We start from the raw sequence: 20,198 nt of genomic DNA on the forward strand, positions 1-20,198 counted from the left end.
AAAAAAAAAAACCTATTTAAACTATCCCAGTGATGAATCCTGAAGGTGACACCTTGAAGTAGTGACATTAGGATACTGTCAGGTTTAACTTGGACAACACTGCCTTAGGTGTAAGGTTATGTCTCAAAGGTCTCTCTCAATAACAGCAACATAATCTGGAACATGTGCCCATTTCTAAAGAATCTGCATAATTTCACCATAGTATTCAATAGTTCTGCACTAAAGTCACAACAGCCCCTGCAGCTCCAGGCTGAGCCAGAGGCACTGGAAAGGGCCTGGCAGGAAAGGCCCTGGGGGTGCTGGTGGCAGTGGCTGAACAGGAGTCCAGGTGGGCAAGAAGGACCAGGACAGTGCCCATCCCCTGTGCTGGCACTGCTGAGACCCCACCTCAAATCATGGGGTCAGTTTTGGGCCCCTCACAACAAGAAAGAGCTTGAGGGGTTGGAGCGTGTCCAGAGGAGGGAACAGAGCTGGGGAAGGGGCTCAGCCTGGAGAAGAGGAGGCTCAGAGGGAATCTTGTGGCTCTGCACAACTCCCTGACAGGAGGGGCAGATCGGGGGGCCGGGCTCTGCTCCGAAGAACAAAGAACAGGAAAAAGGAAATGGCTTCAGGTGGCAGTGGTGGAGTCCTCATCCTTGAAGGGATTTAAAAGCCATGTAGATGCGGCACTTGGGGACACGGTTAAGTGGTGGTCTTGGCAGTGCTGGGTTAACAGCTGTACTCAACGATCTTAAATATCTTTTCTAACCTAAATGATTCTGTGATTAAACATCAAATAGTATTTAAACATGCTAAGAATATTTGCCTGCAAAGTGTGAAACAGAACTGGCATCAGTGGTCTTCAGAGACCTTTTGATTCTTGCTCACTCGTCTCTGACAAAAAAAGTGTAAGAACATGACAGCAACACAAGCTGTGGTACTAAATAAACAAATGGAAAATAGGAAATTCAAGCCTCAACCTCGATGCAGTAACCTTTACTTTGATGGATTTCAAATCTGCCTGTGGTTCTTACTGTCCTGAAGAGGATTTTTAAGGTGCTTAAAGGTTAACAGGCATGGGGACAGTGCCATTTTGCTAGCTGCTGGTACAAAAGGGATTTCTTAGAGCTGCTGCATTTCTCTTGGGGCCAGCTATCAGTAATGGGAGGGATCAGATTGTTTTCTCTCCCAATCTCAATACTTCTGAACACTGAAAATAGAAAAGACTTTGGCACAAACACCAAAGCACATATGCAGAAATTTTTAGATGGAAATGGACTCTGCATAAGCACGTGCACACAGACATATACACCCATGCACACTCATATATACAAGTAACTACAAATACTTGGGGAAAAAATTAATTTTATAAATAAACACTTCTAATAATAGCAACCTCATATTTATTGGAACAATGTACTATATCAGTGGTTAGAAAACAGAGGGGAAACCAGTTCAGATAACTAAAAAGGGACCAGAAGTTAGAGCATTAAAAAGGATGTAAAAATCTGGTACTCTTTAGCCAAAAATGCCAGGCCAATTATCTTTACAGAATAATTATCTCACAGTGTATCTAATTTTAAAATGTCATACCTTGGTTAGGACATGAAAGATGTAGGGATACATTAACCCCTTCTTGTGCCTGTGCTCTGCCACTCTTAATACTTCAGGTGCTACCGGAGGTAATGGAGGGGTGGTAATATCCATGTGGTTTCTGGTGGGCATGGACAACAGGCATGGGATTTGTGGATTACTGCTTTGATTCCCTTTGACATCAGCTGCCTGACTTCCTGAAGAAGCACTAGAGGAACCTTCTGCCTGTAAAAGAATATACAAAATAAAGTGCTTTGGATGTGTCCAGAAACATACCAGGAGATCAGTCAAAGGAAACAGCAAACTTCCTCCCTCACCCCCAATGAAAATAGTACATCTTTACATCATGCTTTTGCAGTGTGCAGAATTCATTATCTAAAGCTGGCTGAAAGGTTTTCAGGAAACCTTCAGCCCTTGTTTGCTAGCAGAACCAAATTACTAAGAAAATAAATATTATGATAAAGCTTTTAACTTATTAACAGCAACAGAAATTACTATTTTCTAAAAATTTTAACTGCATAATGCAGAAGTGGACTCATGGCCTCTTAATAAGCTGTGAATGGCCTCTTAACTCAGTATTCCCGAGATAATCCCAACTCAATGTGTTAACTAAGAGTCACACAGTCTGTATTTCATCTACACTTCCATAAACATAGCCCTTCTCAGCTTGCAATTCTAGACGAAACAGGGAAAATTACAAGGTTCAATTAAATAACATCCAAAATACACGGTGTCCAAATTCAATAGCTCGGTAAATGTTGTCGGTTTTTTTTGCTGTTTGGAGGTTTTTTTAACATAAAAGCTCTATCTCTAAGAAGACTGTAAGAGAAAATGGAGAAGTTTTCTGACTGGAAGACTAAAGTGCCATTCTATTCCAGGTCTAGAAGTGCAGTTCATAAACTTATAGGGAAAATATGATGCATAAAAATATACTGTAAACCTCTCAGCCTTTATAAGGATTTTATGTTGATTTCTCACAGATACAACCAAAAATAATTTAGAGTTCATTCCTAAAAATCCTGGTCTTCAAAACCAAGAGCTGGTTTTAGCTTAAGAGTTCATGTTAGCTTCACGCCTATAAATTATTATAGCAACAGTAAAAACTTTTGAGACCAAAATTTGATCGCTTGATGATACATCACGCATGAGTATTTTCACAATGAGTAAAGAAGTTCACATGCTTCCTAAGACTTGAAAAGTAAAGCTAAAACGGAAATGGCCAAAGCATGAAATCCCATAGAACACGTAACATACGAAATCGGCCCAAACAACTCAGGCAGCTCACTTCAGACCCACGAAAAATACAAACCTGAATGCAAACAACAAAAAACCCCTCACAACTTCCAAAAGTCTTCTACAGAAAGGTGTAGGTAGTAAAAACGGGCTTTAACAAGATACCCAAAAGTAACCTTCTTTTCGGATGACACTTTAATCACACAATCAAAGAGTATGTTACTGAAAGACTGTATTTTAGCTGGTAATACAGACCTCACTTGAGTCATAAAAATGAAAACATACAGACGAAATGGTTAAAACCTGTAAACCAGAACACTTCCAAAACAACAAGTTATTACCAAATGCTTTTCTATCACAGCTTCACTAAATCTGTGTTATAGTATCAAATATTTCTATATCAGGTTAAAGATTCTTTTCCCCCCCTCTCTTCTACTACCCCAACAACTATAAATCAGTAATACTGAACCACAGCGAGAAGTTTACAGAACTATCAATTACTGGAGGCACACAGGGAAGATGACAAAAACCCCCATATGACAGCAATGCTTTTCCTGACTGCAGTACCCAGGCTCTTCCTGAATCTGCTCCAGCAATATTCCAACACCTAAGATGAGGAAACATCACAGTTAAAAGGTGATTCTTTTCTTTAGAAATATTCATCCAGCCAAATGAGAGGAGTTTACCTTTGTCATGTAGAATCATACTGTGAGATAACTGCAAGGAACTTTTGACATTTAAGTCAAGTGAAAGGAGGGTCAGGATTGCTGCTACCTGCCTGACCTATGATGGATTTTCAGCACTTAAGAAATTCACATAGCTCACTCAGTTGAAATCTTCAGACAATCACAGACTGGAAGGGACTTCTGAGACCATCTCATTCCACTCCTGCCATGGGCAGGGACACCTTCCATTATCCCAGTTTGCTCCAAAACCTGTCCATCCTGGCCTTGGACACTCCCAGGGATGGGGAAGCTTCTCTGGGCAACTTCTTAAGGAAGTACTACCTCTTTTCTCAATCACTAATGTTCACCTGTCCAGGAAATGAGTTCATTTACAAAATGCACTCACAATCCTTCCTGTTGTGCTCAAAAGATACTTCTGCATTCTCCTGCTACTGAGGGCTGACAAAGTGGTTTGATAATAAAAAACAAACAGGTAAGTAAAGCTCAGGAGCATTACTACATTAAACTGGATATATTTAAGTCAGCCTGTGCATACATGTCTTGGAAAGTTTAGTGAGTGCTCGTTCAGCTCTGGCTCAGTGTGGCCGTCTCTGGGAAAGGACACGCCCAGGGCTGGGGGACCCACAGGGCTGCTGCACACAGGGTCCGGCCCAGCAGAGAAGAAAGGAATGTAATAGGTCAAATTAGCATTTGCATACGGAGACTACTCCCCAGGCAGACAGTCATCCTACAGGTGGAGTCTGCAGAAATAATAACCCCTGATGGAAGAAATCATCCACTTGGTATTTTGAGCACAAAAGCCCAAGTTTACTGGAGTTCCTGTGCCAAAAGTACAGGGAAAATGTTCTGCTTGCTCATAGTGTAACTAACTCAAGATCAGGGGTTTTTGTCAGTTAACACCTGGTGTACAGCTCCACCATCAAGGCACACAGATATAAGTGCAAATGCTCTGAATGTTCTTTCCAAACACAGATCACACATGGGACAGACACCATCATGTTCTAGGTTTGAAATCTCAAATTTAGTAACGATAAATCTTTATCAAGTGTTTATCTAGCCCATCCTTACCTAGTTAAGCTGCAACACTAACTGGCCCCATGGAGCTACTTTAACAAGCATTATGTGAAATTCCTACCATGCAGTTGTAAAGGACTTTTAACTCCTCGGCTGAGCTCTAATACACCTGCAGTGGCCCGTGGATAACACAGACGGTGTCACAGCTGTGCTTACTGCACTGTGGGTTACAGGACATGGACTCTGACTCCACAGACACTCAGACTGACACACTCCTTCCTAAAAATCCAACACGAACTACTGGAAACCTAGAGAGCAACATCGGAGGGTGAGATTGTTGGCTAAGGGCCAAACAAAGTTATTGATTTGTTCCTGGTTTATATCTAGTATTTTCTAAAACATCCTATTTCATGCTGGTTTTATGTATATGCTACAATGTCCTTGGAAATCTTCCTCCTGTACACTTAAGTTGTTGCTTCATAATTCTCAAGGTGTACACGTTTGCACTGAATATTATGGATCCAAATTCTCCTCCGAGTTTGTTGTAAAGCTTTAACACAAAGTAATAAAATGTGATGTCTGGAATTTAGGAAATACCTTTGTTTGGTCTCCCAGCTCTCCACGTGTTTGACCTTCTGACTGGGTTCCTGGCTTTTCCCAGCCTATTTTGTTCCCACTGACATGGCTGAAGGACAACAGAAGGAAAAACATCATATTAAAATACAGTTTGAGAGACAGTGAAATAAATCCTTGGTGTCCGTGACCAGAATTTTGGGCAAAATACTCTGATTTTAAGGGATGCTTTCCATTGCAAATGTCCATTTGCAGGAGTCTTAGAAGAATTTCTGACATTCACATTACGTTACACCCAAACTTAGGACATGTAAACACTACAAGTTCAGTCAAGTTCTGTAGATTTTAGATTCTGAAATTGCAATGAATTATACTGTGAAGCAGAAATATTTTTTATACAAAGTAAAGCACTGGAAGGCTTTGTGACATTTATCAAAACCTCACTCTCTCAATAAAACATAAGGGCAGAAGAGGAAAAACATCCAACACTATTTGGTTTTGTATTCCTGCTTAAGGAAGAAGGCGATGAGATTGAACCATACACGTCTGCAGTCCTAGTGACTCAGAACTATCTTTTTAAGGTCTAGCATATCACTAATTTGCAGATTTCTGCGAAGTCCAGCTCTGACAGGAGTTGGACTTCAGTGATGCTTGTGGGTCCCTTTCAGCTCAGGGTATTCTAAGACTGATTCTATGATTCTTACTTTCAGGACACAGGTAAACGACTTTGAAAGTAAGCTCATTTTAACAGAAGCTGAGTAAGAGAACATCCTCACGAGAAACTTACTTCACTGCACCCCCATTGCCTTCATCATTGTCAGAGGACGAAGATGTAGAAGAGGCAGGAAAATAGGTTGAATCCACATGGTTAGGGCTCCCACTCTGGGCTGGATTTATTGGAGAAGACCGTTCATACAATGGTGTGTGTTTTCCTTCATGAGGAATGTTACTGTAATTGTTCTGCTCAGACAGACTTTTTCCACCTGTTTCCAAGGTGATGGCTGGCTCAGAGAGGCTGTATGGGTATGGACCCTGGCCTTGGGCCCCACCCTGACTGGACATCTGCTGGGCCTAAAATAAAGGGATCTCTCTTGAGTGAAGACAACTAAAGCTTTGCTTTTAAAACAAAATACATTCTTCAGTCAAGTGGCCTTTTCCAAATGAATGCATTAAAACTCAGCCATCTTGAGCATCCACAAAAACTGTTCCACCAGAGTCTGTAGCATCACTTTAGTTACAGATTTAAAATTCAGTCAGTGACTGCCCACACTGAAAAAGCTGGCTACACCTTTCCCACCTGGATTCCAGTTCACTGGGCACAGCAGGCCTCTCTCAAGGAGCAGGGCAGAAGCTGTACTTACCACAGGTTTTGCTTGTAGTGAGGTCTGTGGAATGTTAAGCATCTGAGAAGGAACATATGGTGGCACTATCCCAGGCATACCAAACTGATTCGGTCTGGCTGCTGTATTGCAGGGGAGAAGAGGAAAAGGGAAGGAAAAAAAAAGAAAAAAATCAAGCACTCATGAAAACACTCCATATTTGACACTATATTTATTGAAAGGTAAAAATGAATTAAATCAACTTAAAGGTATAGCAGAAAACAGTAATGCTAAAAGAACAAGAATAAATAAACCATAGAAGCAAAAGGACAAACAGAGTAATATTTGTGTCAAGTATGGAGTGTAGCTTTTCACAAGCTTTATAGCTTTTGAAGTACATTTTATGTGTCTCACCTTCTTTCAGGTGTTTGTATCTCATTGCTGCACATTCCTATTCTATCTGGCAATCAAAGGCAGCTTACAAGAAAAAAATCCCCAAGAGATGTCTTAATGGAGACGCTGTCAATGTCACAGACACAGAATGCTGGCATTTTGAGTATTTGACCTAGAGTAGCCTCTAAACTCTTTAGTGCAGGTCTTTGGATGTAAATAAAAACACCCCACACCCTCAAAAAGAGCAGGAAAAATCTGTGTCAGTGTATCAGTATGGTAACTGAAGATCTTTAGAAAATTTCAGCTAAAATGACATTTTAGTGTTAAGATTGGGGCATGAGTAGGAAATCCTGTGATCACACATTTTAATTTTTAAGCCTTGAGAATAATCTGCAACACCACAACAATGTGTGGCTGCAATGTGAACAGGTTTGTTATGACACCAAAAAAATCAAAGACTATAAAGGGATTTCTAAAACATGCCAGCAAGGCCAGTGAGAAAGAGCAAATACTTTTTAATGACTGGAAATAGCAACTGTCTTCATGAATGGGAGTGGGCACCAGACTTCAGTTGTTCCCAGCATCATTCTCTCAAAAGTCCCCATGCCAGAATGGATGCTGCAATAGCCAAGAAGAAAAGTAATCCAGGTTGCTCTCTTCTGGGACAAGAATACAACCTCAGCACATATCCTATGAAAACCTTCTTCTGAAACCTCATTTTGACAGGTCAATGAGAATTGCCAGAAGATACAAACATTTTTCTAAGAGGCTGCCACCAATATAATTTCTGATTTAGGGTTACCCCAGGTTTTGGTCAAAACGAAAAGCCTGGTTGCTGTCATTACTTACCTAGGTAATGTGGTGGATGAAATGGCATAGGTTTATTAGTTGCCGAGTAATAAGCAACCGCTCTCTTAAACCGAGTGACTTTGTCATCTGTTCTAGACTAAAATAAAAAAATATCTGTCAGAAGTATATACAGGTTTGTCACTTGTAGGTCAGCACAGGGCTGTACAGTAGTTAATGTACACCATATCTCAGGACTGTGGACCCTCCAGGGCTGCGCAGCACTGCTCCAGTACAAGAAATGTTATGTCAACCCATGCAAGGGTAAAGTTTAAACATTCAGCCTTCATGTACATCTGATTCTCAAAGGTACTGAACACAGTTAGGCTACAAACTGCTCTGGTTATCAAGAATTTACAGCACTGAGGGGTAAACACAAGTTTAATTTTCACCCCCAGAAAGCATGGAACATGAAATTAGGACAGCTGAGCCACTGCAATATCAACAGATTCATATTATCAACTGATCAAATCACTATTTTATCAAGTGAAATTCTTCAACACAAATGTGCAGCAAAATTGATTTTAGAAAAAGAAAACAAGAAAATACTTGGCTTTATACTTCACCTGTGAATGCTGAAAAACATCTTTTGCTATGGCATCCAAATCAGTGGTGTCCTGAATGTTGCGGACGTAGTCAGCTACGGCTTTGATCACTACGTCACACGGCGGTAAAACTAACTGGTGAGCGCGTACCTGTGAGCAAACATGGCAGGTAAGCAGGGAATAAGCACACAGCCGAAACCCCCTCTACTGACAGTATCTGCAACAAACTCTCTGTTCCCACATGGACTATCCAACTTCTTCTGGGCCTTCTGCTTTGTTTTTAAGACTTCACCTTATAGACTGACTCACACAATTACAATGTATTTATATATATGTGAAACCTCACCCTCATGTAAACCTGGTTAAGTATCAGCTCCGACAACAAACAAGGTCAACAATGCAGATTCTTTTACTGCTTTCTAGTTGCACATTTTCTCCAGTACAAAATGCTTCATCTAATTCATCATACACCATAGTCTTCATCATACACTCACATATATATGCCAGGAAATACTTTGACACAGTTTATTTTCTGAGTGTAAAGTGACAGCAGAATTGATGAAGACCCACTGGAAACCCAGGACTTCCACCTCAGCATTCAATTGGTTATTCCTGAAAATAAATTACGACTTGGCCTATGATTATGGGAATGCCTGCTCCTATGTGCCCTGTGTAATCCTACAAGAGGAACACAAACTTCAGGCCTGGACCTCTGTAAAATTCCAGGCAGGGAGCAGAGCTGCCAACTGGATCTGAAGAACTCCTCAATCACCAGCAGCTTCTGCTCCCATCCCAAGTGCTGCACAGACTCACAGGGCCAGGAAGGAGGTCTCCAAACATGTGTCCTACATTCTAGAAGAAGACTGAGCAATTTCTAAAAATTCTGGCAGGAACCTCTGAGCAATTCTGAAGCACTCTGCCTGGGCCTTTAGGGGCAGACAGTTTTTGCTTTTAACATCTTTTAATCTGCCTGTTTGTAAAATTGAGCAATTCAGAATCTGAGAGATCACTATTACGATTTTACAATTGTATTTTTTTAAGATGCAAAAAAAATCCGAAAGATCTTTATGCATCCTTACTGTTTTCGACACAGAGAGATCACACTTTACTAGAAAATAGAGCAATTCTGTCTTGTCAGAAACATTTATGCAAAATTCTGATTAAACTTCGGTAGTTTTATCTTTGCAAATTTAAAACCCATACCACAACTCCTTTTCATCTTATATGGGGTCTACCACGTATGATTATTTTCTTCCCTGCTGTTATCTGATCTACTTATGATGTGATTTCTTACACTGCCATCTTCATATTTAGACCATGGAATTTTAGCCAGAGACCCATTTTTATTAATTTCTTTCTCCTAATGTCTACTTTTTACAAATGTCAGGATATTCATTCTATATCTGGTCATTCTCGACATGAGATCAGCTCTATATTTCATAAGCCTCAAGTAAACAAAAAAACAGAATGGTTAAGGGACCTTAAAGTCCATCCAGTTCCATCCCCTGCCATAGCCAAGGACTTTCTACTACCCCAGGTTGCTCCAAGATTCATCCATCCTGGCCTTGGACACTCCCAGGGATCCAGTGCAGCCACAGCTCCTCTGGGCACCCTGCGCCAGGGCCTACCCACCCTCACAGGGAAGAATTTCTTTCTAATAACTAACCTAATCCGGCCCTCCTCTTCAGGTTAAGACTATTCCTCCCATGTTCTGTCAGTCCATGCCTTGTGAACAGTTAAGAACAGTTTTGTTTAGTGTAGTCAGTACCAGCATAATTATTTCTATCTCAAATACTAAAATCTAAGTTTACACTAGTAAACAATATACTAAGCAATGTAGTAAACAATGAATATAGACAATAATACTAAATATAGATCATACTCACACATAAGCTTAGAGTCATAAATATCGGTGATGAAATTTTGCCCAATTTTACCAGAAAAAGGAATAGATTTTCTTCTCCCTGGTAATCCAAGTCAGCTGCTGAATACCTCCCATTTTCCTCATATGTGTAACAATTACCCATCTCTAAAACAACTGAATCATTCCATGGCTGTGTCATGTTGGATGTGCTCTCTGCAGCATCCTTGCAGAAACCCTGCACTGCTCCCAAAGTGTTCCTGCAATCTCTGCTTGGAAACACAGTGGATAACAGGAGTAAGCAATATCCTGTTAATTTATGTGATGTCCATGATGGCAATACTGAATAAACCATTTAAAGCTCACATCACGAGAAGACATCACATCAATCTGGCACTAACAGCCAGCTCAGGCCCTAGAAGTTTGAAGCCCAAGTGAGGCCTATCAAGGGCTCACTTTGCATATTGCTCCCATTTAGCTGCCTATAAACAGTCTCAAGATCTCACTAGAGCATACTCTTAAATCCTGAGCTGAGACCTTCTGGAAGAATGTTTTACAGATCTAGACACATTTCACATATTTGGACTTTCTTCTGTTTCAAAGACATCCAGTGCAGATGTGAGAATATCCTCAAAACTAAGAGTATAATGACATGTGCTACACAAAAATCTGAAATTAAAATGGTGAAATAAGATGTACTTTCCTGATATTAAAGAATAAAATATCTTCCTATTAATTTCAGAACTTTCCAGAAATCCAAAATTGTAGATTTTATGATAAATCATAAAGAATGTTTCTATTCCTGTGTGCATTAAAATACAAGCTAAGTCTTACTTCATGTTAGGGATAGGAAAAATTCAGAATTGAAGTGGAATTTACAGAGCATGTGTTGGTGGTTCAAACTTACTTTTAGTGTCACACAAAGCATTTTAGAGCAAAAGCAGCAGCATGCTTGACCAATTTTTATTAGAAGAGTTACTTTTTCCCCTTATCCTCTAGAGAAGCGTTTCAGACAAGCAACAACACAGAAATTCAACTTTGGAAGGCAAACATGGGGGTGGGTCCCATACTTGCAGGCAATCACGTTGGAGACCTTAGCAGCCCAGTTTCTTTGCTAGTTGTAAAAGGACTCCTTCAGTTTGTGACAGAACACTGACAGAAACCAAAAGTCACTAATTTGTGCACTCTGAAAAGACTAAGTGGGAAAACGCAGTGAATTCTATAAGGGTATTTGTCAAAACCAGAGGCAAAGTAATATTACAAACACAGAAGCAACAAGCTAAAAATGCCTTGGGTTTGACAAAATAAACTGGTAAAAATGGGGTTTTTTTGGAAGAGAACAGACTCATAAGCACAACTCCACAAGATGATCTCCTGATCAGTGTAGAAGGTATCTAAGCTACACTTGGGAAAAGTTCCCCAATTTTGGGAACACCCGAGCTGTCCAATGTCTTCAGGAAGCAAAGCGTGCAGAGACTAATCAACACCACATTTAAAGCTATGCCTGCTGGAAACAGATAATTGGTTCAGTTTCATTTTCAAACCATTAAAAAAGAGACCTCAAACATTTGGTTGCTGTGAGGCAACACACAGAGAACATAATTTTTCTGCTGCAGAGTGGAAAGGCTGAAGATACGAAGAGGAATACAAATTACATCAGAAAGCAAAGAAGAGAGCAGAAGCACAAGCCAAAGATGTGATACAGACAGACCTCACTGAGACTCGTGGACAGCCCATTCTGAACCTGAGGGCTGGGCTGCCATCCAGAACTCCCTGACAAGCCATAGAGATGAGCCACAGGAGCCTTCAGAAATTCTATAGCTATAGAAGTGAAGCCTTGCACCTGGGCAGGAATAACCCCTGGCTACTCCACAGGCTGCAGGTGTGTTAAAAGGGACCTGGGGCTGGAAGATGCAGTAGACAGAACAGGAGCCGGGGGTGCACCCTGGCACACCCAGGCTCACCTGTGCACCACTCCTCAGTGCACAGCAGATGTACTCCAGAGCACTGCATTCTGTCTGGGGCTCCAGCCGCATGTCACAACAGTTGAGCTGATTCTGCAGGCCATCCAGGTGGTCAAAGAGTCAGGAGCAATTGCTCTGGAATGAAAGGGCCAAGGGAATGGGGCTTATCCAGTGTGGCAAAGTCAAGGCTTTGCAAATACAGCCTTCCACTACCCACAGAAAGATAACTGAGCACAGAGAGCCAAGCTCTTCACAGCAGTACGTTGTGCAAGAGCAAAAGACGCCAGATATAGCCTGAAACAAGAAGGGCTCAGACTGCACACAAGGCAAAGCATCTTCACCATCGAGACCATCAAACCACAGGGCAGGCAGCCCAGACAGGCTGTATAGTCTCCAACTTTGGAGATTTTCAAGAATAGTCTAGGCACTGCCCTGAGCAATCTGCTCTGACCTCAAGCTGACCACACTTTTCACAGGACGCTGTACTAGATGACCTCCTGAGGTCGTTTCTGACCTGCATTATGATGACCCTTATCAAAAAATCCCACACAAAACAAGGCACTTACTTGAAGTGTATCTTAATAGAGTCGCCTGTGTCATGTGAGCAGCAGCAAATTGCCTAGGCACCTATTTCACATATTAGTCTCCCTCTGGCAAACACCCTCTGAAGCCAACGAAGTAAGACAGGAATTTCCTAGAGAGATTCAGAGGAAGCCTAACCTGCATATTCTGGATTGCTTTCTAGAAGCATCTCTGCCTCTCCACTGAGATGGAACAACCAAGGAGATGGGGTTTCCCTGCATACATTTCTAATTTATAACGGGAGACTACATTAAGCTTTGTTTCTAAGGTTACCTTGTGAATGAAGAGTCAGCACTTCTTCGGTGGTCTGTGCTCCCAAACAGGCACTAATTCCTTCCAGAGGTAAGAAACTGCCCTCCCAAACTCATTCTGACAGCATTACACATTGATCTTGAAGCACCATACTGTAACCGGGTTTTCCAGAATAAGAATCAAATTGTCTTTGGGAGAAATCCCAAAGCACACGAATAAAAAGTAGGATAATGCTGGTTTACAAACAAGGTCTAGCAATCAGATGATTTCTCAGGAAATCTATCAACTCTTCTTGTTTCAAATCTCTGATTTAGGGTGGTCATTTCAGTGAACTCTGCTCTCAGGCAGGTAACAGGACTCAAGTGCAGATCTGCACTCTTACGAGATTTTTCCACAGGGACATCTGGACAGATGAGATCCTGACTCACAACAGGTCACAGAGTCGGCTTTTGAGTCTTTCTCCCTGTTGCAGCAACAGCAATTCATATTTCTTAAATTAAATTTGGCCATGGAATCTTCCCAGTTCTGCTGAGCTGACAGGATTGTTGGTGTCTCCTGAAAGGCTTTTCATCCAGCACATAGAGATTTTGTCCTGACTCTCGGATTCACTTCCTTCCAGATGTCAGGTACGGATTCTTCAGTCAGGTTTTCCATTTTCCTCCCATCTTCCCATTTCTACTCAGCTGTTCCTGGATGAACACTCCTCCAATTAAAATAGAGGTAGGGGTTCCTCTGGTTTGCTTTTTTCACCTCCCCATGGTGACTCCAGGGGAGACTCAGCAACTGCCACCAGCAAAGCTCATAATTTCTTTTTTTAGTTACCTGTTTTCACTGGTGAGTTGGCAAAGCTTCTCTTGAAGGAAAAGTATCTATTTTGCTCCAGCATAATAAAAGATTGAAAGAGAATGCAGGAAATAAATTGTACTTTATTAACTGTCACAGTTCTCCCTGAAAAGCAACAAATCCGGCCACTGGAACAGAATCTGTCCATTTTGATGCTAAAGAACATACTGTTTTAAAGACAAAAGATTAAAATCTTCATACAATGAGGAAAACCTTTCTAAATCCTGAGCTGAAAGAGGTGTAGGATTAAAGCCCTTGGCTCCCGAGCATGGAGAACACTCAGTTGTGACTCTAAATAGACAAAACAAAGCAAAGTTTGTAAGCACAGCCCAGGAAGGACATCCTGGGGAAACACAACAACTTCCCCTCATTTCTAGTTTTCATGAAGTCTTGTGCTTTTTGGGACTGTTCTGAAACTACTCCTTGCTATCAGCCTGGTGGTTAATAGAAATGTTTTTTTAGAGTTTTTAAAGCATTCATAAAATTTACAAGTAATATTGCTTTGTGCACATGTACACTGAAGAGGTCCCTACAGAGAGCCGTGGTGACATCACTGACACACCAGCATATCAACGAAATTAAACTCAATTAATGAGCTCCTGAAACAAGTCATCATTTCAAACCATGAGCACTGTAAAATTAAAGATGAAACAAACAGGCAGTTGTTCCACTGCAAGTAACTAAAGACGACTGGTTTGGTGCAGATGTGTCCTTCCACCTGACACCACTGCCAGGCAGGAGACAGAGGTGCTGTGCTGTTTGGGGCTGTGCACTGAACAAATGGCCAGCAAGCTGCCATGAAATTCAACAAATCTTCTGTTGTGCTAGCTTTTCCTCAGTCAAGGCACTCATCTGGGGCTTTGCACTGCTAACAGCGCAGCAGTTTTCACAGAACCTTTAACAGCCAAATGGGAACTGCTTTCATATCTAATCACATTGGTCAACAGATAAAATCCATCAGGGAGGACTGCCTATGGCAGGCCAATATGCTCTGAGGGTACATGTTTCACTTCCTTCGGATGCCAGCTAAAAAGTCCGGTTGGCATTTCCACTGAACAGATACAGCCAGATGCAAAAGTGAAAAATATCTAATTTTCATTCAAATAATTCAGTATAAATTTAGAGGGCTTTCCAGAAGGTCTAGGTGTCTGAAGTCATAATCTGACCTGACTGACAAACAAGTCTACTCAGGCTAGACCACTGAAAACAATCACCAGAAAGTTTATCAACCACTTGGCAAGAAGCCCTACATTTTAACCTCTTTAGTAAAAAATGAAAATACAGGCACACTCACTTATTTTTTCACCTCAAATTTTACAAGAAAGTAGCAAGCATGCATGCAGGTTTTGTTTTGCCACTGGAATGTGCTTACACTTACCTTTCTAAACACCACAGCGGCAGCAAAATAGAGACGAGTGTAACATCAAATGTCACAGCTGTTCACTAAGCAATGCATGTGCAAGCTTTAAAAATTCTGCTGAAAATCTGGAATCTGGTCTTAAATTCTACCTTTGGCAAAAAAAGTTTTCAAGGCTTCATAAACTTTCAGAACAGAAGAGGAAAAAAACCCCACCTACTTTTGCTGTAGAGATAACAAAACAGTCTGACAGAACTTACAAAAAGCATATTATTTGCTACGTGGTACCTTAGGAGAAAAGCAAACAGATGTATCTGCTGTGGCAGAGAGAAAGGTCATTATGATCCCATTCTCTGATGTGTCCAGTTTCCCTTTTATAGCCCTCTACTTGGCAGATGACACGAGGCAAGTGTGATCAAGCAGCAGAACACACACTGTAAACTAAGAGCATCAGGCAACTTACTTGTCTCAACCCCCCCAAAACCTACCAAAGGTCACTTCAGCTTTCTCTTGCAATCTGTTCTACAGCATATTTACGCTTTAAGTCTCAAAAACAGATGATTACACACAAACTCAAAGCAGCAGAAAATAAAACACGATGGTATGAAGATATACAGCTCATTATTTTTGATAGCTGAAGAACACGACCAAACAAAAAACTCTCCTCTTCAAGACAAAGAAGAGGAAGAAGCTGCATTCTGCAAGCCAAACCACACTGGAGCTCTGGCCTGTGCAGCTGAAGGGCACTGAGGGGGATCATGCAGGCTAAGTTTAGTCTTGTAAGGCCAATGACCCCAGGTATCCTCTGCAGCCAGGGACTCGGCCACCTGAGGGTGACTGAGCACAAGGGCCTCACAGAGCTGCTCTCAATTAAGCTATCACATTGCTCTTGTTAACCAGCAGCATTGATTTTAGCTTAAATTCTCCTAGTTACATTAAATTTGTACCTTAAGTGAAGCTAGTGGATGTTCTGGACCAAGTAAACTCCAATGAAAGGAAGCCAAATCTTCATCAGGTAGAATATGATTACCTGGAACATAATGCAGAACTCGTTTAAGTGCACCATAAAACATTACAAACCGTTTCTACATACAGCAAACAAATCTGCAATCAGTCCTCAACTCCTGATCAAGAGGATTAACAGATTAAACTTGCAGATAGCTTTCTGTTACACCAGAAAAACCTAATTAGCATGCTGCTGCTGCAGCAAGAGCCACTGGGTGTGTGTGAGGAGCACTCCTCCATGAAACCAGCTCACCCTACAGCAGCAATGGAGCCAGGCACAACACGGGGTCCATCTCATGCCAGTGTGTCCTCTCAGGGAATCCTCAACAGATTTCACAATGCACATGCAAAAGAGTAAGAACCCGTCCTGCTGCTCCCTGACACATGCTCGTAAGGCCTTTCTGCAGCCCAGCAAGTGCCATTACTGATCCACACGGGAGCTGTCTCTGCAATCTGCTCTCTGCTCCACTGTGCAGCATGGGTCAAGCAGCAAGGCACCAGCCAGGTTTATCTAACCTTCAGGAACACCAGCAGCTCCAGTGACACTTAGCAGGTTCCCAGTATCTGAAGTTTCTTTTGCTAACCTGACCAGGTCAGATGGGACCTTGGGCTGACAGCACAGAAGAAACTGGGAAATTATTTTGTTGTTTCCACGGACAGAGGTAGAGACTGAATTTACCATACTGTTCATACCTAATGGAAAGTCACCTTTTTTCCAACGCACATCACACTCAAAAAATTTTCTTACTAGGAAACATTTAAAATATCTGTATTAATCAAAGACATAACAAATCAACCTCTAATGGAGCACAACGGCTGTGAACACGAACTTTACGAAGAGCTAAACAGAATGTATTAACACAATTCTGGTAGAGAACTTCAAGATATATTCAATACCTGGCTTTATAGAGCAGCAGCTTCTTAGTGAATGCACTGCTCATAAAGAATATGAAAAGATTCTCTGAATATTACAACAACTGTTTTCGTTCCTTATATTTTGTTTGTAAAATCATCTAGTTTGCTCTTAATGCTCTTTACCCTGTGAAAGCCAGGAAAGCTGTCCCCTGCTTGGTGACAAGCCGATGCCTTCTCAGAGTGAGAAGTCTTTGTGCCCAATCAATACTTCACCCACTACTGAGATCTCCATCAAGGAGATGTTATAATTTTTTTTTTTCATTAGGAGCTAAACTTTAATCCCACATCAGAAAGATTCAACAAGTTTGCATATAACAGTCGCACTCACTAATCTGGTCAAGGTAAGATTAGACAGTTTTTCTACTACAGGCCTGCAAAAATCTACTGTAGCCAGAGCAGGACAGTTCTGTGACAACTAACAATCACTCCTGCAGATGCTACCTTTTAAAGTAGTCAGGGCCTCTCTCCCTTCCACCAAAGCCTCAATTTTGTTTGGTCTCCATTTGTAATTGCGCTTAATTCATTCCCCAGAACACACATAGGCAGTGTTCAATTGGTTCTAATTATGTTCTCCAATTATAAGTGATGCTGTACTTACCTTACGTAGTTCTAAAATTTTACTGAGGAGCAGAACAGGATTCCATAACTAAACATGTTACAAAGTGCTGTCACAGTGGGAAAGAGATCAACATTACATAAGCAACCTCTATTTCTTGACCTGGCTGAACAACCTCAACATATATTGATTTTTCCCATTTTAATGGCTTATTTTAGTGTATGCCTTAGGTTTTTTTTTTTTTTAAAGCAATTAGATACTAATTGAAGCCACGGCCCTCTCTAAAGAGTTCACTGAATTAGAGTCCTATATCTCACACTGGGTTTGTTTTTCAACTTGCTGAGGCTTGGGTTGCTTTTCTTTTTTAGTATTATTCTGAAGTATTTGAGTTAAAAGTTACAAAATAACCCAAATCAACGCCCTGTTTACATTAGCAGCAATTAGAACAGAAATTTTTAAGAGCATGCTTGGAGGACACAGTATCCAGGCCACATTTTAATCACCCATGCCAAGGATAGCCTTTATATTACAGTGCTACAACCATAAACCCCTTCTGGATGAAAAGCTGTAAGAAGGAAAAGAAAACTATAAACCAAGCCAACCAAGCACAGTGTGCAAAGAACCTGATCTGAAAGCAATCTTCAGAAGTTTATTCATTGATACAGTCAGAAAAATATTTTGAGGGAATATTTCAATAGACTTTATCCCTGAACAGAACTCAATCCCAAATGGCTTGCCATTGACAACAATTTTTTTGACTGCTCAGTTTAGTGTCATTCCTCAGGCTTTTCCAACTGTTCAATGTGAGACTGAAACTCTGAGGATGATTTTCCTGTTTTAGCATTCCCCAAATTAACTCTCGAAGTTAATGACAAGAAATAATCTGAACACTAAGAAACTTTAGTTTTCTGGATACAGGGAAATACATCTGCACCCCTAAAGCTGAATATGGATATCACAGCTTTAGTAATAGTTTGGGTGTGCTGGAATTGCAAACATTAAACCAGCAGCTTAACTGTAATTATTTCAGAATACATTATTTTATTCCTTCACAAAGTACTAGCATGGGGTATTATGCTGCTGTACCCAGAAAATATTCACGTGCCTTCCCATGTCATCAAACACTCACTCATTCCTTCCCATTTCTTTATTCTACTTAACAGATCAAGAAAGACTCAAAGAGGCCACAGGAACAAGGCCAGAATAACCTGTGAAGCCAGACAAGCCCTCAGATATTCAATGAAAAATATAAAAATTTAGATTAGAAAATGAACCACCCTAATTTAAACATATTCCATGCTACACACAACTATATGCATATAGGCACTTATTATTCTATTTAAAAAGTTGTCATATTACCAAGGTTGCAAAATTAAAATACATTGCCTGTACTTCAAGCCAAACTGTATCTGTTTATTGTCAGCTTATATAATCACTTTCTATCCCAAATACTAAGGGTTCCTAAAATATAACACAAAATCCCCAAGCACTGGAAGATCTTTGGTGTATCTTCTGTTCAAATCCTGATTTCCATGAACTTTACTCTGCTTACTCATACTGAATACACACATACAAGAAATGCAAAAGAATACTCAGAACTAAACTTGTAGCTGACCTGGGGGTTTTTAACCTTTGTACCAATTTGACAGGGAAGGGGGAAAGCAACCAAATATCTCAAGAGTAATCATGTGTAATTACCTCCAATTTCTTTTTCCTAAGAACATGCTGAAAAACATTTGGTCATGAAAGACAAGAAAAAAACTTTTCTTGCATAAAACTACAAAGCCTTCAGAAACTTTATCAGAACTTTTCTCATCTAGTGAGAAAACATAAGAGAAAATATTGCTATATAAGCAAGCATAGCCTCAGCAGGCCATGCAGCTGGAATGCAGTGTGGCCACTTAAGGCCACATTTCCCATGAAGTCCATAAAGCATATCTGCAACTGGGAAACTGCTTTTCCAGCAGTAATTCTTACTCACTGAACTGGCATGCCCCAACTTATTTATAGACTCCAAAACAAAGCCTAGCAATAGTAGTCTGTCATGCAATTCCTGCAATGGCAGCTCAGCCAACCCTCTGCCTTCGCTCCCTACACCTGTGCAGGCAGAAAAAACACCAGCTGACAAAATGCAACTCCAACTAGTCAAATACTTGTGGCTGTCTACTGCAAGATCCACTGGTTCTTTCCTTTTTAACATGGAAGGTGCCTTCCTGGACTCAGAACCATGTTAAAGACTGCTAAAATATTAGCATTTAAAACGGTAACACAAAGCCTCTCCCATTCAGAGCTTTCAAAGAAGTTTTATTTCTCTATCATGTACCATACTGAAACAAAGTGAGTGAGAACCTAAAAATCCAGCTTTCATAATTTGTTTGCACAGCATGACAAGATCAAGAACATGGCAGCTCCCAGAAAGCTACTCTAAATAAATCTTATTAATTGGAGTCAACTTTGTCAGTAATTAATTCACTCTTCTGTCTGCGAGAGTATGACAGTTATTCTGTATCACTGCTATGGAAATAGAGTGTGTTAAAACTGTCCCATTTAAGCAGAAATGTGAAACTGGAGACATTCCCACCTATACTGCTAAGTATGAGAAGCTCATGAGCATGAGAAGAAGGAGGGCTAAGAAAGTACACAGCCAAAACCAATGGAATGGAACAATGCTGGTCACTTGTG

The 20,198-nt window shown here is 40.8% G+C and overlaps 1 protein-coding gene across 4 annotated transcripts in view; it reads right to left on the bottom strand.

Moving 5' to 3' along the window:
* Positions 1 to 20,198, bottom strand: part of FAM120A (family with sequence similarity 120 member A) — a 48,265-nt gene that overhangs the window by 21,380 nt on the left and 6,687 nt on the right. For 2 of the 4 annotated variants that reach the window (XM_088171735.1, XM_014891440.2), the window contains exons 3-9: positions 15,988 to 16,070; positions 8,203 to 8,331; positions 7,640 to 7,736; positions 6,440 to 6,537; positions 5,866 to 6,149; positions 5,103 to 5,190; positions 1,573 to 1,797 (exon numbers count right to left, since the gene is read on the bottom strand). In XM_088171735.1, coding sequence (XP_088027861.1) covers positions 1,573 to 1,797; positions 5,103 to 5,190; positions 5,866 to 6,149; positions 6,440 to 6,537; positions 7,640 to 7,736; positions 8,203 to 8,331; positions 15,988 to 16,070 — 1,004 coding nt within the window. Of the gene's footprint in view, positions 1 to 1,572; positions 1,798 to 5,102; positions 5,191 to 5,865; positions 6,150 to 6,439; positions 6,541 to 7,639; positions 7,737 to 8,202; positions 8,332 to 15,987; positions 16,071 to 20,198 lie in introns of all 4 variants that reach the window. The other 2 variants (XM_088171734.1, XM_014891439.2) reach the window with 1 other exon arrangement.

Source organism: Sturnus vulgaris, chromosome 11, assembly GCF_052056855.1.
Source record: "Sturnus vulgaris isolate bStuVul1 chromosome 11, bStuVul1.hap1, whole genome shotgun sequence".
NCBI classification, from domain to species: Eukaryota; Metazoa; Chordata; class Aves; order Passeriformes; family Sturnidae; genus Sturnus; species Sturnus vulgaris.